This window comes from Zonotrichia albicollis, chromosome 3 (genome assembly GCF_047830755.1).
Source record: "Zonotrichia albicollis isolate bZonAlb1 chromosome 3, bZonAlb1.hap1, whole genome shotgun sequence".
Classification (NCBI taxonomy): Eukaryota; Metazoa; Chordata; class Aves; order Passeriformes; family Passerellidae; genus Zonotrichia; species Zonotrichia albicollis.
In genome coordinates this window covers 47,157,166-47,171,361 of record NC_133821.1, presented here as the reverse complement: position 1 = coordinate 47,171,361, position 14,196 = coordinate 47,157,166, and the positions used below count along the sequence as shown (strand labels likewise).

The 14,196-nt window shown below is 39.4% G+C and overlaps 1 protein-coding gene across 5 annotated transcripts in view; it reads right to left on the bottom strand.

Moving 5' to 3' along the window:
- BIRC6 (baculoviral IAP repeat containing 6) overlaps positions 1 to 14,196 on the bottom strand; it is a 176,032-nt gene that overhangs the window by 15,467 nt on the left and 146,369 nt on the right. For all 5 annotated transcript variants that reach the window (XM_014266655.3, XM_014266657.3, XM_074537313.1 and 2 more), the window contains exon 66: positions 6,693 to 6,903. In XM_014266655.3, the coding sequence (XP_014122130.2) occupies positions 6,693 to 6,903 (211 nt within the window). The remainder of the gene's footprint in view (positions 1 to 6,692; positions 6,904 to 14,196) is intronic.

The following is a 14,196-nucleotide window of genomic DNA, read 5'->3' as shown; positions in this document are numbered from 1 at the left end:
CTAAAACCTTTCTGTGTTTTAATCTAGACTGAAATTGTGCATAATGAATGACTCTCTAAACTATTCAGCAGAGGTGATTACAGTAGTAGTGAATATGGTCTCTGAACTGTACCTAATCAAATGAGAATATCCCTAGAGAGCATTAATAACAAAATACATTACTGTAGCACGGTCCATTTTCCCTGCTCCAGATTTAATCCAAAAGGATGTTAGCCCATGGCAGACTTCAAGCTATTCTGAGCTTTCAGATACTCAAAGTTAGGAGGAATTGGAGGCATCACATCCAGCCCCAGGTTGCATTTGAAGAACATTATACGACAAAAAAACAGCAGCTGCATCTCTCATTCATACTTTCCAATCCTTATTATTGCATTTTTCCTTGTAGAAAGCTAGGCCAATATTTTTAAAATAACATACTAAGCACCTTCAGCAATACATATTCAAACCTACTAAACCTCAGTGATAACTTGTTTTAACATCATGCACATGCTAGCAGCTACCAGTCCCTAGAAAGGTATACAGATTTAGATCTGCCTGCTATTGATGCAGAAGCCTTAAGCTATTTGCTACAAAACCCTTGGAGAAATTCTGGCTGAAGTAAAATGTCAGTGGGCATTATGCAAGAGAAAGATGTATGAAAAGCAATAAACATGTGCTTAGTGAAGGTACTAAAAGTATAATTAATTCTTATAAATCCATTTTCAAAACAGTGCTCTTGCGGCTCTTCTGTTGTCCACTTGCTTTTACAATTTGGAACACTTGTTTGATTTTCCTCCTTCTATTTGGTCTTAGAATCAAAAAAATCAAGGTGTTGGCCTCATTAAGCAAAATGTTTCACCACATGCTTAAAAACTCCTACAGACATAGTGAGTTACTGACAGCAACTACCTCAGCAGACAAGGAATATATATTAGTTGAAGCAGCAGGGAAAGGAGACATTTACTCAAATGCAAAGTACCAATTGTATTATTTCCTCTTGTTCTCCCTGCTGTGCACAACAGTTGCACTTCAGCCCTTTTGAACTGTATTCTCCCAACATCTCGTGTGCCACCACCAAGAAAGGGAAAGGAGATTCTGTCCACTGCAATCATGAGCACAACAGAAAACCCCTGCCCTGCCTCTCCTCACAAGAGACTTTTAAAATCCTATGTTTGCAGAAAAACTCTACTCTGACAGCTACATTGTCCAGTTGCCTAACTTCTGAGTCAGGCCACACCTGTGGAAGAGCAGTTTAGCAAGCAAAATGCAGGAATAAATCTGACTCAGCTATACCTCTGCCCCATCCAAGTCTCATTTTTTGACCTTGACTCTGCCTAATCATGGATTTCAGCCAGTTTCATAGGGAGGGTAAGATAGCTGGTACACAAATTTCCAAAATTAGACATTTGCCTTATCAACATCTAGCTTCCTCACACAAGTGTTCCTTGTATATTCTAGTGGTTAGTTAGGATAAAAGTAAGGCTTTTCCCCACTTTTGGGGAATAAACCAACTGATATTGCCATAGCATGCAAGACTCCTATGAATGATGACATCCAGTTTTTTCTTCCCCCATTCTGTCTTCCTACCTTTATTTGATTCAAAAGAACACCAACTTAGTATGGTCCATCCTGCACAGTTTGTGAGATCACAGAATCACACAATGGTTTGGGAAGGAAGGGACCTTAAAGATCATCTCATTCCAACCCCCTGCCACAGGAGTGATACCTTAAACTGGACCACATTGCTCAGAGCCCCATTCAGCCTGGCCTTGAACACCTCCAGGGATGGGGCATCCACAGCTTCTCTGGGCAACCTGTTCCCATGCCACACCACCCCGAGAGCAAAGAATTTTTTCCTAATATCTAATCTAAACCTACTCTTTCATTTGAAGCCATTCCCCATGTCTTTGTAAAAAGTCCTTCTCCAGCTCCCCTGTAAACATCTGCTTCATTATTTTATTGTCTACTTTAGCATTATTCACAAATGTTGGAGAAATTTAACAGCATTTTACAGTTTCTCAGTTTATTTACAATCAGCATATGGAAAATCAAGTAATTCCCTAGACTCTAGATGGGAAAATCTGTCCATGGTTCCCCAGCCATATGTACTCTCACACTGATGATAATTTTTAAAGCTCACAGAGTTTTGTGATCTGAGATAGAAATGAACATCCCTGCAGACATGAACTATTTTACTTAATTTTCTATTTCTTTGACATTAGAAGATCACAGCAGCCCTTTCTGAAAACATATCCTTAAAACATGTTTATGCCTTTGGCTATTAAATGGCTATTAAATCATGCAATTTAAAAAGAACAGGTGCACTATAAGACAAAAATCTTGCACAAAACAGCTCTGGAGCAGATGGAGGTGTGAATATGGTCTCTGTACCCATCTCCCTCATATAACAAAACATCCTGGTCTGAAAAATCTAAAAGCCTATTTTGTTCCCTAAACTGTATTCTTATAAAAGGGCTGAGACAAAAATGTTACTCAAAGCCCAGGAAAAAGTTCAAAGGGTTTCACATATCACCAATGCACTGGGCAATCTTAGAGCACACAAAGTGAGGGTCACTGTCAGAGTCACTGTGAGGGTCCCAGTCCCTCAGGAAGGTCAGAGGCCTCCATGAGCCTGCTGCAGCCTTGTGGCTGCTCTATGGACCCCACAAAATAACTCCTTGGTCAGATTCAATCTTGGAGTCCTCCAGTGCCAGAATTACAGCTCTACTGAAGATGATAATCCATAAACTATATCTCAGTGTGACCTGAAACACATGGTGTTGCTTTGTGCACACATGAGAAAAGCAGCCTGATGAGTACTCTGCCATTTGTGAGCAGGTATAATGTGGGCAAAGCCCACTATTAGCTGAGAAAATTCCAATCCCCCTTCTTGCTGCCATCTCCAGTGCTGCAGTCCGGCCTGGATTCCTTCTCTCTCCAAGCTGGGTGATACATGAGTGATCCAGAGGCACCAGTAGGGCCCCAGCTTGAGAGAAGCAGTTGCTGGGAACTTTACAGCTCTCTCAACACTCTGTGAAGGAGGATCCAAAATACCAAAAGTGAAATCATAAAGCCAGTAAGATTCTTCAGCTCTTTCCTTGTATTCCATCAGCCTGCATAGAGATTTCTGTATGCAGATAACTAGCAGTTTAACAAACTCCTGAGCTTTAATGCAGGAAAAACCTTTATCTAAATGTTATGACTTCCAGAGTGGAGGAGAAGCCAAATATAAAATTCAGACACGGAAACTTTCCCATACAGTTTTTCAGCCACTGAAGGAAAAGCAGAGAAAATGTCAACCCATATTTAAAGGGATGACAGTCACTAATATATTTGCTAGAAAAGACAGCAGTGTACATGTTAGTAATTTAAGCCATTAATTTAGCTTGTGCTAGAGATGACAGCCTTCTCTTTATGCTGTGCTAAATGTATAATGAATTATACACTCCCAAGGCAACTTTAATTTTCAAAGTCAATACTAATATGTACTCACCCGTGCCTGGTACTTGCAGGTGAATGTGGTGACACAGAATGATACCCTTATCAAAGCATTCCCAGAGTGCAGCCAAGGAAGCACTCAGCCCCTGTGCCCCACAGGGACAGTGCTACAGCACAGGGCTGCTTAGTCTTAGGCTGGGACTCACTGTCTTGGGATAAAACCACCCTGGGTTTGCAGTCACAGCCCTCATGGACTGCACATTTACTCCTTCCAGTAATTCACACTTGCTCAAACAAATCTCCTGAAATCAGGCAAAACAGGCAAGGGGCTGTGATTTTGCAAATGACCACTGGTGAAAGCTGGTAACCTCCTCCCAGATGGCTTCACCTACCCCACCTTGGGGCTTGAAGCACTATTTACACACAGTGGAAGCATTCAGTGGAAGCATTCCAAATCAGAGGCTGCAGTACTGCTCCCTGCAGACAACCATCAACTCAAAATGTGCGTTTCAACATGCAGCAGAAGGAACTAATAATTGTTTTTTAAAGAAAGATAAATTAAAACAAATTAGGCCTTGGTTCTTGGGGCCCAGTTCTAAAGATTTTTTTTTTGTTTGAAAAATGCACTCTTTCACATAAAAGTTCTCCAAAATAGCAGTGAAGACAATGAAAAGCCATAGCAGAGATAATACCTCAAGCCCACCTGATTGTATTCAAGCATCCCCATGAAGCATTGTTAGGAATTTTAGGGGTAAGCTTGCTAGACAGTGCATCACACGAATGAGCCACCATCTCATTTTGCCAGAACAACCATTTGCCACGAAGCTCACCCAGCAGATGTTGGCTCCAATGAGCCTGCCTTGCCACACATCAGCAGCTCCCTGCAGCAAAGGGCTCAGCCAGCACACCAAGCTCTTGTCTCAAACCCATCTCTCATGGTAACTCATTACAGCAGCCTGACTGCTCTCCAATCACTGATGGCTTTGACTTCCTAGCACCCAAACAGCCATGAGAAATCATCTCATGCCTAAATGTCTTTTCCATTATCCAGAAATTTCCCAATTTTCTAACAGAATACTGTGGCCTTTGAAAGTAAAGGAAATTCAATGCTAACTGAAGTCCAAAACCAAGTCCCCTTCAATTCTGGAACAAAGTGGACGCTCCCAGACCAACACAGAGATGACATCTGGCAGACATGCAAGTCTGCTGCTCAGAGGATGTGATGTTTTGCCTTTGAAACTAGAACTCATGATTTTGGGTTGTTGTTCTGCCAATTTGATCTGAAAGGAACAGCAGATTGTCCTATTTAAGAAATTCATGCCAATACTTGCTTATATTTCTGGCACACCTTCAACTAAAACACTGAGAATTCAAGCCTTCCACCCCAGTGGCTCCAGGCTGTTCAGGCTGTTGATGTTTTCATCCTTGTCTATGCACTGCTTCAAACACAAACTGCACTATGCTTAAACCACACAGTTAAACACAGGTTTTCCTTTTGTGCTGGGATAACAAAGTAATGCAAGAAAATTGTACAGATAACCCACAAAGAATGAACCACAGAACTCCTATCAAATCCATCTAATATTAAAATAATTGTGACTCTAGAATGCTTCTTTGCTTCCAGATCCTACTCTGGCACTGAAGAACTACTCCTACTGTGTTTACTTTAGGAGATAGAAAAGAGCCTATGAACAGTAGGTGCACACCACTCTCACAGAGAGACTTTTTAGGCTTCACCCTGGGGAAGTGAGATGAGAAGATAGAGGTTTCCATGGCCATTATATCCCAGGCTAATGGATGACCAGATGAACAAAGAAAAAACACTCAGCAATTCTGGTGGAGAATCACATACACAGGTATCGGAAATGGATTACACAAAAGGCAAGTTTCTTTCCTATTTTAAGAAGATTACATATACTATGAGATATATAGATAATATTGCCAGCAGGCACAAGCTGACTTTTTTAGGTGGGTATCCAACATAAAGAACTGGCTTTTGTCCTTCCCAGTTCTGTTTCTTTTGCATTACACTAGCAAAAAAAAAAAATCCTACTACAGGTACCTTACATGCTTGATAAGCAAGACTTGCAGTATCAGTCAAGAGGGATTGGAGAAATTGATGGGTAAAGTCCAGTTCATCAGGAGCTACTAGAAAGAGTTCCCAATAATGAGATTCCTTCTTGAAAAGTCTCTTGGGTAATGGTTGGTAAATATTCTGAGTTAATAGTGGGAGAAAGAACATTCTCCACACACCTTTTCCCGACATTTTATTTACCTTCTTTTATTTAACTTTCCTCCATTTTATTTACCTTCTTCCTATGAAGTTTCAGCATATGCTTAGGGGCAGCACTAAATTTTGCAGAGAAATACAGGTTATTATTTCTTAAGAAGCTGTTTTTAAATTGAAAGCAAGTAAACAGAATCAAGAAACCAACTGGAAACAGAAAATTATTAAAATAAATAAATGAAAATTTATATTGCAACATTGATAATTACTAATGAAATGACAAGAGTATGCAAATCTACCAGGTTATGTCTGTCATACCAAAACCATTCCCTGTAAATAGTACAGTAAACCAGACAGATGCATACAAATACAAATCTAGATCAAACAGATGGTATATTCTCACTCTGGATGGCAACATCCATTCAGAGAAATATACAGAATTTAATCTCCTTTAACTTCTATATCAATAATAAGCAAAAGCTTATCCTGCTTCAGCCAGAACAGGGTTAATTTTTGCAATATCCAGGAGAGGGAATGGCCAGGACCCAGAGGTGAATGTACCCCACCTCAGACCATTGCTGGGGCAGGGGAAAGGGACTCTCCTCTGGGAAGGGTTTCCTTCTGGTCAAGTAAGTGTGGTGGAGGGAGCAGTTGGGTGGTGCCAGTGCCACACTGGAGGAAGCAGCTGGATAATGCCTGCTCCCAGCTGGAGGGAGAGGTCAGGGTGGTGTAGCTGAAGTTGGGTTGAACTCCATGATGAGCATTTCTGCATGTGAATCACGCTCTCTTTTGTACACTTTTGTTAATAATATTGCTGCTGCTGTTTTCTTACCTCATTGCTGCTTCCAGCAAATTGTTCTTATCTCAACCTGTGATTTTTTAGCTTTTATGCCTCCAGTTGTCCCTCCAGCCCACCACAGTGGGAGCCAGCAAGGGGCAGCATGGTTTGGAGTGTCTCAGTGGGAGCACTAAACTGGGGAGTACCACTCCTAAAGCACAACCACACAGTACAGCTCAAATGAAGGGCAGGGCTGATACAAGTGTTTACCTCAGTCTGTTGGTGTAGGTATCTACACAGGTCTTCATTTTAGCCAACAAGGTCCCAACAGAAGCCTGGGACTCCAACTGCTCCTCCTCCTCTTCGCTGCTGTCTCCTGACAGAGGAAGCAGCAACGGCACCATGGATGTGCAAGAGGCAATCGCACGGAGCAGCTCCAGCAGAGCTCGGTACAGGGGAACGTGGCGAGCCATATCCAAAACTGCAAGAGACAAGCAGTTTACCAGAATTACTAACACTGGAAACCCTCTCACTCCTAGTGTGGATGTTTCAAACACAAAAGCTACATTTTAGTAATTATTAAAATATTAATGAAATGTAATGATAAAATCCAGTATTTTGTAATCGTCATTTTTAATTTGTGTTGTAATGGACCTGAAAAAAAATTGCAAGATACCTGGAAAACAAAGGTTAACAAAAGACACAAGAGGACAAAAGTGCTAATGAGGTAAGGAACAGGATTACCACATGCTATATTAATTTTATTAATTTCTAGTACCTTAACATACAGTCTTGGCTCAAATTGTATGCTAACAGTAACAGTAAACAAAAATCTCTGGAGGAAAAATTGTAACCTATGGCATAGCAGAATAACATCTGCTGACTCTAAGAGCATAAGAATGTATAAAGACTTTCATATCACTTTATTTACAGTCATCTTCTCCTTTGGGAAAATTTCTCTGCATTATTGCAAAAATATTTATGGTTCTTAAATGAACGAAGTTATCTACTAAGTAGAAGTCCAGTTTTGCTTCTTTTCATGAAGAAAGGATTGTTTTAGAAACCATTATGTATCTTGCAGAGAATGCAAATTTTATCTGCATATATGTAAACCACAAAACAGCAACATATATTAGGCAGGCAAACCTCACTGTCTTAGTGCTTTTCAGTGTGATATATAAGTGTTACAGAAGAAACTGTGGGTAGAATATAGACATCAGCTCCTCTGATTAGGGAAGACAGGCAGAGATACACAATTCTAATGGATTCCCTAGCACCACATTGTTTATTTTTCTTCTCCACTTGTTTGCACAAATATGCAATGGATGTCATTTCAACTGACTTTGTATCATTAATAGAAATCCTGAAAATGTAGCAATAGGCAGATACTTTAACACAGCTGCTTCCTCTGCCCCTAGGACATGCTATTTTTAACCTAACTGCAGAAAATATTTGCTCCAGTTTAAAGTATTCACAAATGACTGAGTTTATGATAAAATAAATTTATTCTTTTTCCAGCAAAAAACGCCAGACAACAAAAAGCCCCTGACAACTTGCATTAGAACAGAACAAAGCACAGAAGAACTCTTTAATGTTTCATTTAGCACATCTCATCCTCCAAGCTAAAGCAGATCACAGACTTTCAACTCCTGTCACCAAACCCTTAGCTCTAAATACAGCAGGATGGGACAGTATAAATAGCCAAGCTAAATTCAACAAGCCAGTTTATGCAGGTTTAAGGCTGGGTTTATCTCTGCCAGGATTTCTTTGATCAATAGCTTGCTATTTGTCTTTTGAATCTATTACAATGGTACAAACTCTTAACTGGGTGAAGTGCTATTGAATAGGAAGAAAATTTACCAAAACAAAATATTAATCTGCCAGGCCTGGTGTCATGGCTCTAAAAAAATAACCCATGTCAAAATAATCCATATATCTAAAGCAAACTGAGTTTAAACACTGACGTTAAGAAAACCAGTTTTAATTACCTGCCAATTCTTACCTTTACATATATATTTATATATATATATGCTTCCATTTTTTATGCTCAGTTACTAGTGAAGAATGATTGCCCACAAAAAAACCCCCACAATATGTAAAAATAAACACATATGGATCTGATGATGTGTGGATTAAAAAAAAAAACAAACCAAAAACAAAAATACACACACATATAAAAAAAAAACAAAAAGAAAAAAAAGAAAAGGAAGGTGGTGAAAAAAGGGCAAGCATAAAATATATCCTACCATAGCCCTGGCCAGAAACCACCTCCCACCTGTAGTGCTAAAGACCAAGTAGCTCCTCAATTTAATCAATAACTGTTTATTATGAGGATGGTGAGTGAGGGAGAGATGTGACCTCTTAGATAATCACAGCATTTCACTCTGGAAACCTTTTATTTATTTATCTTAACCATGAAATTTTCATGAGACCAGCATACATAATTCCAAATCCTTCAATGCTGGCTTGCCCTTTCCTTTGCTAAATGGATAGTTAAGTTCAAAATTACCATCATGAAGGGAACTGAACCGACATAACTTTCAAGTGGGAATGTTTTCCAGAGAGATGGGAGAGATTCCTGGTTTTAGCAGATCCAACTCACTTGCACTGCTTTGCTATAATTCCCATGTGAAACAAATGAAATGCATTCGCTTGGCTTCAATTTAAAGAACCTTTTAGGGAACAACTACTAATTTCTTTTACCTTAATGCCAGACTCTGTGAAACTCAATTTTTGGTACCATTATGTGTTTTATCCTATTTTTCTCCTTTATTATATTTACTAAGAATTGTGACTCATGCAAGTGTATTCTTCTGCCCAAAATGCCTCAACTCCCTTCCATCCCCAATCTAAAGCCCCAAAATGTTCATCAAGACTGGGTACCTAGATAAGTATCAGAAAAACTTGCTGGAAAGAACCCAGAATTGTCAAATTACTGTTTGTTATCTTTATCTGGCAGTTCACCTATTCCTTGTGCCTGCTTTCAGTTGAAAGAATGCCAAACTGATTACAGTGTATGCTCAGAGCAGATACAGCTCTGCTTTCTGAAAGAGGTGAAGAAGACTTGAGCAGTTTGTTGAGCTCTAGGTAATTTTTAAGACACTATGTTTAAGCCACTAGGACAACAGGATACTCTTTTGTAAATTACACCCCTGGCCCAGATCTACTCTTAGCTAACCTGTCCACCTGTTTCTGGTGTGACAGCTGCAGCTACAGATGTCCCAACAGCAATTTTCTGGACTGAGAGAGGTTTAACACATCCAAGTAGAACTTCAGTTCAGGCTGTGCCACTTAAACTCCATCACTGTCCTTGCTGCTTTTAGTGTTTGCAGCACATTTAGTCAGGATTTCTGAATTAAGATTTTTCCTTCAGATATCATTATGTATTTCAGAAATCTAAATATAAATTACACAGTTTTAAATTAAAAAAAAGTTTTGATCCTGTAACAAGGTCCTTTAAGGAAACTGAATTGAAATACTACAAACATGAATTAAAACATAAAATACAAACCTGCAAATTAAAATGTCTATCTCCATCAAATAAAAGCAATGGAACTTTTGGACTACTGTCCTCACATACAGGTATCTGGCCAATTAAGATGCCAACAATCTGGATTTCAAGTAAACATATACTTCAGTGAAGAACATGTATTAAAAGTAAACCACTGTATTCTTCAAAGTATGCCCTCCCTTGGGAACATATCCAGCTTTTTTTGTCTGACTCAATTGAGCAATGAAGGTGTATCATAACACTTTACCTGAATTAAATATGATAGCTTTTCTTATAGGAAAAAAAAATCCAACACACCATGAAATAGAAACAGATACTTCTGCTTATACCAGACCTATAATTTGAATACTATTAGGACATATTTAATAGGTCAGAATCTTTTTATATGGGTACTTCAGTTGTGCAAGAAGGCTCTAACAGTGTTTGATTTATATGGGCATGCATGTAAGCACACCAAACTGCAAATACACAGCATTCCTAAGAACGAAAATGGGAGATTAACATTCTTGGCTTTGTAAAAATGACAGATGGATATTCATCCATGAGTGTCTGTTATCCCAAGGACAAAACAGTTACTAGATAATGACAGATACCTTTTACCCAGAGCTCCATTTGGGGCTCTCAGTCTCCCACACTGAGTACACTCAGAGTGTCCTGGCTGTCAGGCTCCCACCAGCTGTGCTGTCACATCTGTCCATTTTTGGGCTGTTGGAGCTCCCTGATTCTGTGGGTCAGTGAAGGGCTGAGGAATGTTCAGATCCCAGCACCACAGAAACTCCCCCTTGCTGACTCTCAAACAGAACTGCTGCCCCAGAGAGCCCATCTGAACTTCTGCTGGGTTTCCTGAGCACTTCTTCAAATGATTACTCTGTAACACATACTTAGACCAAAAGAAAAGATCAAATTATTTCATTTCTATACTCAAGGCAGGGATTTGCACTCAGGTTTTATCCTGCTTCCTTGTCCACCTTGTCACCAGGGCTGTCAGGATAGGTCTGCCTGGTGACAAGGTGGTGTTCCAGAGAAGGCTCCAAAACCAGAGCTGGGAACTGGGAACTGGCTTCTGCACCACCTGGCCCAAGCTGCTTCCCCACAGCCTGCCATGGGATTCTCAAATACACTGAGTGAATGCACATCAAGGTCTCACCTGCTGGCTACACCAGCAGTTAAGCAGCTCAGCCAGCAGAGCATGAAGCAGAGCACAGGCTAAAACCTGCAGCTGAACCTGGGGCAGGAGCAGGCAGCTGCAGGACACCATCCCAGCCCCTTGCTGGGGCCTGGAGGCAGCTGTGACAGCCCAGGGTGACAGAGCAGGGCAGGAGGTGACAGAGAACAGCAGGCAACAGCACCACGGGCCGGTGGCCAGATGATGACAGCAGTGCCCTTAAAGGCTGGAATACCAGTGGTACCACACATAACTGTTAACAGTAGCGTCTTTATTCTATTAACCTTGTTTTATTAATGAAACAATTATGAATGGACATATCCAAAAAATGGGTCAGTGTTCTTACTGTCCCTGATAATTAGCAAGGAAGTTCAGGGACAACAGGCAGCATACCTATTTACTCACAATTCACATTAAAAAAGTACCTCAGGTCTAAATTTATTCTGTTGTACTTTGAAAAGCAGAAACCTCAGTAAGGTCACTGCCATTTGCTAAGATAGGTAGGGATGACAAATATCTGCAAAACATTTCATGGTTTAGGGGAATTCAGCTAGTCTCTTGCCACAATATTTGCAACTTAGAAAGATGCTGAATGAAGGCTAAATAGGTAAAAAAATAGAGATTTCATTAAACTAAAGCTCCCTTCTATGCTAGTAACAATTTGGGTGGAAGGAAAAGGAATATGACTGAAGTTTTGTTAAGAGTCTTTGAGTTCCACAAACTGCTGAGCACCCTGTCTTTTGAAAACTGCAGTCTTTCACAAGCCTAAATATCATGGGATATTGAGGCATTTTTGAGAATTTTTAACCTAAGCCAGCTTATTCCTGGCTTAACATTTAATGATCATGTGTGATTTCAGAACATTTAAATTGCTTTCCACAAATCTATTTGTTCATCACTAATACAGATCTATTTCTTACAACTATCTAAGGCTAGCCATCTCCAGTTACAACCTTAATATAATGAAAAAAAAGGATATGAGGGCAGGTAGTTTCACAGGATCAAGGTATCACCTTAAACTTCATATATATCTGTAGCAAGATAATGACCCAACTGAGTCTAATACTCCTTTGCTTTCTTTTAATATTATACAATATTCAAACAAAGAATAGCCAGGCCTAATGGCCCATTAAATAGGCAGTACTGAACAGCAATAAATTTTTTTGCAATTGATTTAATATCCTCAGTTCAACTTAACTGGCTATGAAAAACATTATTTCCATTGCAAAGTATATTTAAAGCATCACAAAGAACATGCACATTTTTTCTAAAATAAGGCAAACTATTAATATAGTGTATCCATTATATAAAAAATATCTTCTCACTTTACAGCAAATTAAAGAGACACATACAGAAAAATAATTTGTAAGAAAATGATGAGAAGTTCTTATTTACTTGCATCTAGTGTCAAGGTCTTCCCCACTGTAATTCTCACTGTCACTGTATTAGTAATTCCTACCCCAAAGGAGCCTATAAACTTGGTGTAAAAAACCCCCCCAACAGCCCCTTGAGGAAAAATAAAAAATCAACACCTTCACCAGTTTTACAGCTATGACTGTGCCAGATGCAGACCCTCCTTCCTTCTGGGCTCTGACAAAAGCTGTCTATTATATATTCTCAATCTATACTCTCCTGTATGTAACTTCTCATTTTCTGCATTCATTATTTAAGGATTTAGTGAATTTCAGTCATTTTAGAGGCCCACAGAAGTATTTTTCTTCTGTACAATCTTGTTTTACTTTGGACCAAGACACATGACTGATGCTCTGCCTTTGTTGATGGAAAGAAGGTTGTGCTGGCAGCCACAGCAGCAACTGGAAACCCTTCCAAAACTACAGTCCTTTTGTTTCTTTTCTCAAAGAGATCTACCACTGCAAATATGAGAGAGATGATAATGAATGATCAATTAAAAGGAAGTAGCTGAAAAGAAAAACGTGTTCAGGAGAGAAACCATACAGAAATCCCAGAAATATAAGGGAGGCCTCCTTCTTGCATGGGATAAAGTTTCCAGTGACCCAAGAGATGCCTCCAAATCTCATTTCTTATTTTGTTTTGGATCTGTTTCAGTAAGATATTTCATCTTCCTGAGAAGATGAATGTGTTTTGTTAAACACTCATCCTGAAGTAGCCATCTTAACCCTGCCTCAGTTTTAAGCAATGTGAAAGATAAATACCAGTTACATGGAGTAACTACATTATAAATCTGTTTTATTCATATCATGCACAAATGCTCAAAATTTACTACAGTGTATCCAAGTCTCCCCTGCAAAAACCCCAAGAAAATACCTATGTATTCTGACTAGCCTATTTTTTCTTTCATAGCAATAAAGTTTAAAAGACATGGGATCATCAGCTTAAGAAGCTCAAAGTAAAATAAGATATTCTTATTACCCCGCTACTTACTAAAGTTTAAGACCAATGTTAAGACCACGACTACAGTACCACATACACCTGGCATTACATTTTTCTTTTTCATTTCATGCTTTTAAACCTCCAAATAAATTAAAAGTAAGATCCAAAAGTTGCCAATTTTACATAATTTCTAAAACATGCATAGTAATTAGTGAGGACTTTTTTTTTGATGCCTCAGTATGTTATTCACCCATAGCCATGATCAGATTAAAGACTTCAGGATCTCATTATCATATTAAAGACTCTCAGCTGCTATGAACACCACTGTTCAAAAAAAACCCCAAAAACAACACACAAAGGAAGCACTAATTTTGTATTTTTAATTAAAACCTATAGAAGACAGAGTCTTGTGGCCACATATACTGCCAAGCACGAGTGAGGCACTCTGTTTTTGCAACAGGGCCACATACGCTTTTGCTAAATATTTTAAAACTGGAGCCATTCTTCAGCCCCCATTTGCTGCATCTTTGCAAACATATGATGTATGAATGCAGTCCCTGCTGCAGGCAATAGTGTCAGTTCCAAATACGTCATGCTCTGCTGCCTCTTGATTTTCTGTTTCACAATCAACCCAGGGCAAGCCTCTTTTATAATAGGCCTAATTAACACGCTGTGCTCTGCTCTGCTTTGACAGAGAAAGAGATTGCCCACAGAGCAGCTCAAAATCAGATCTCTAAGAAAACATT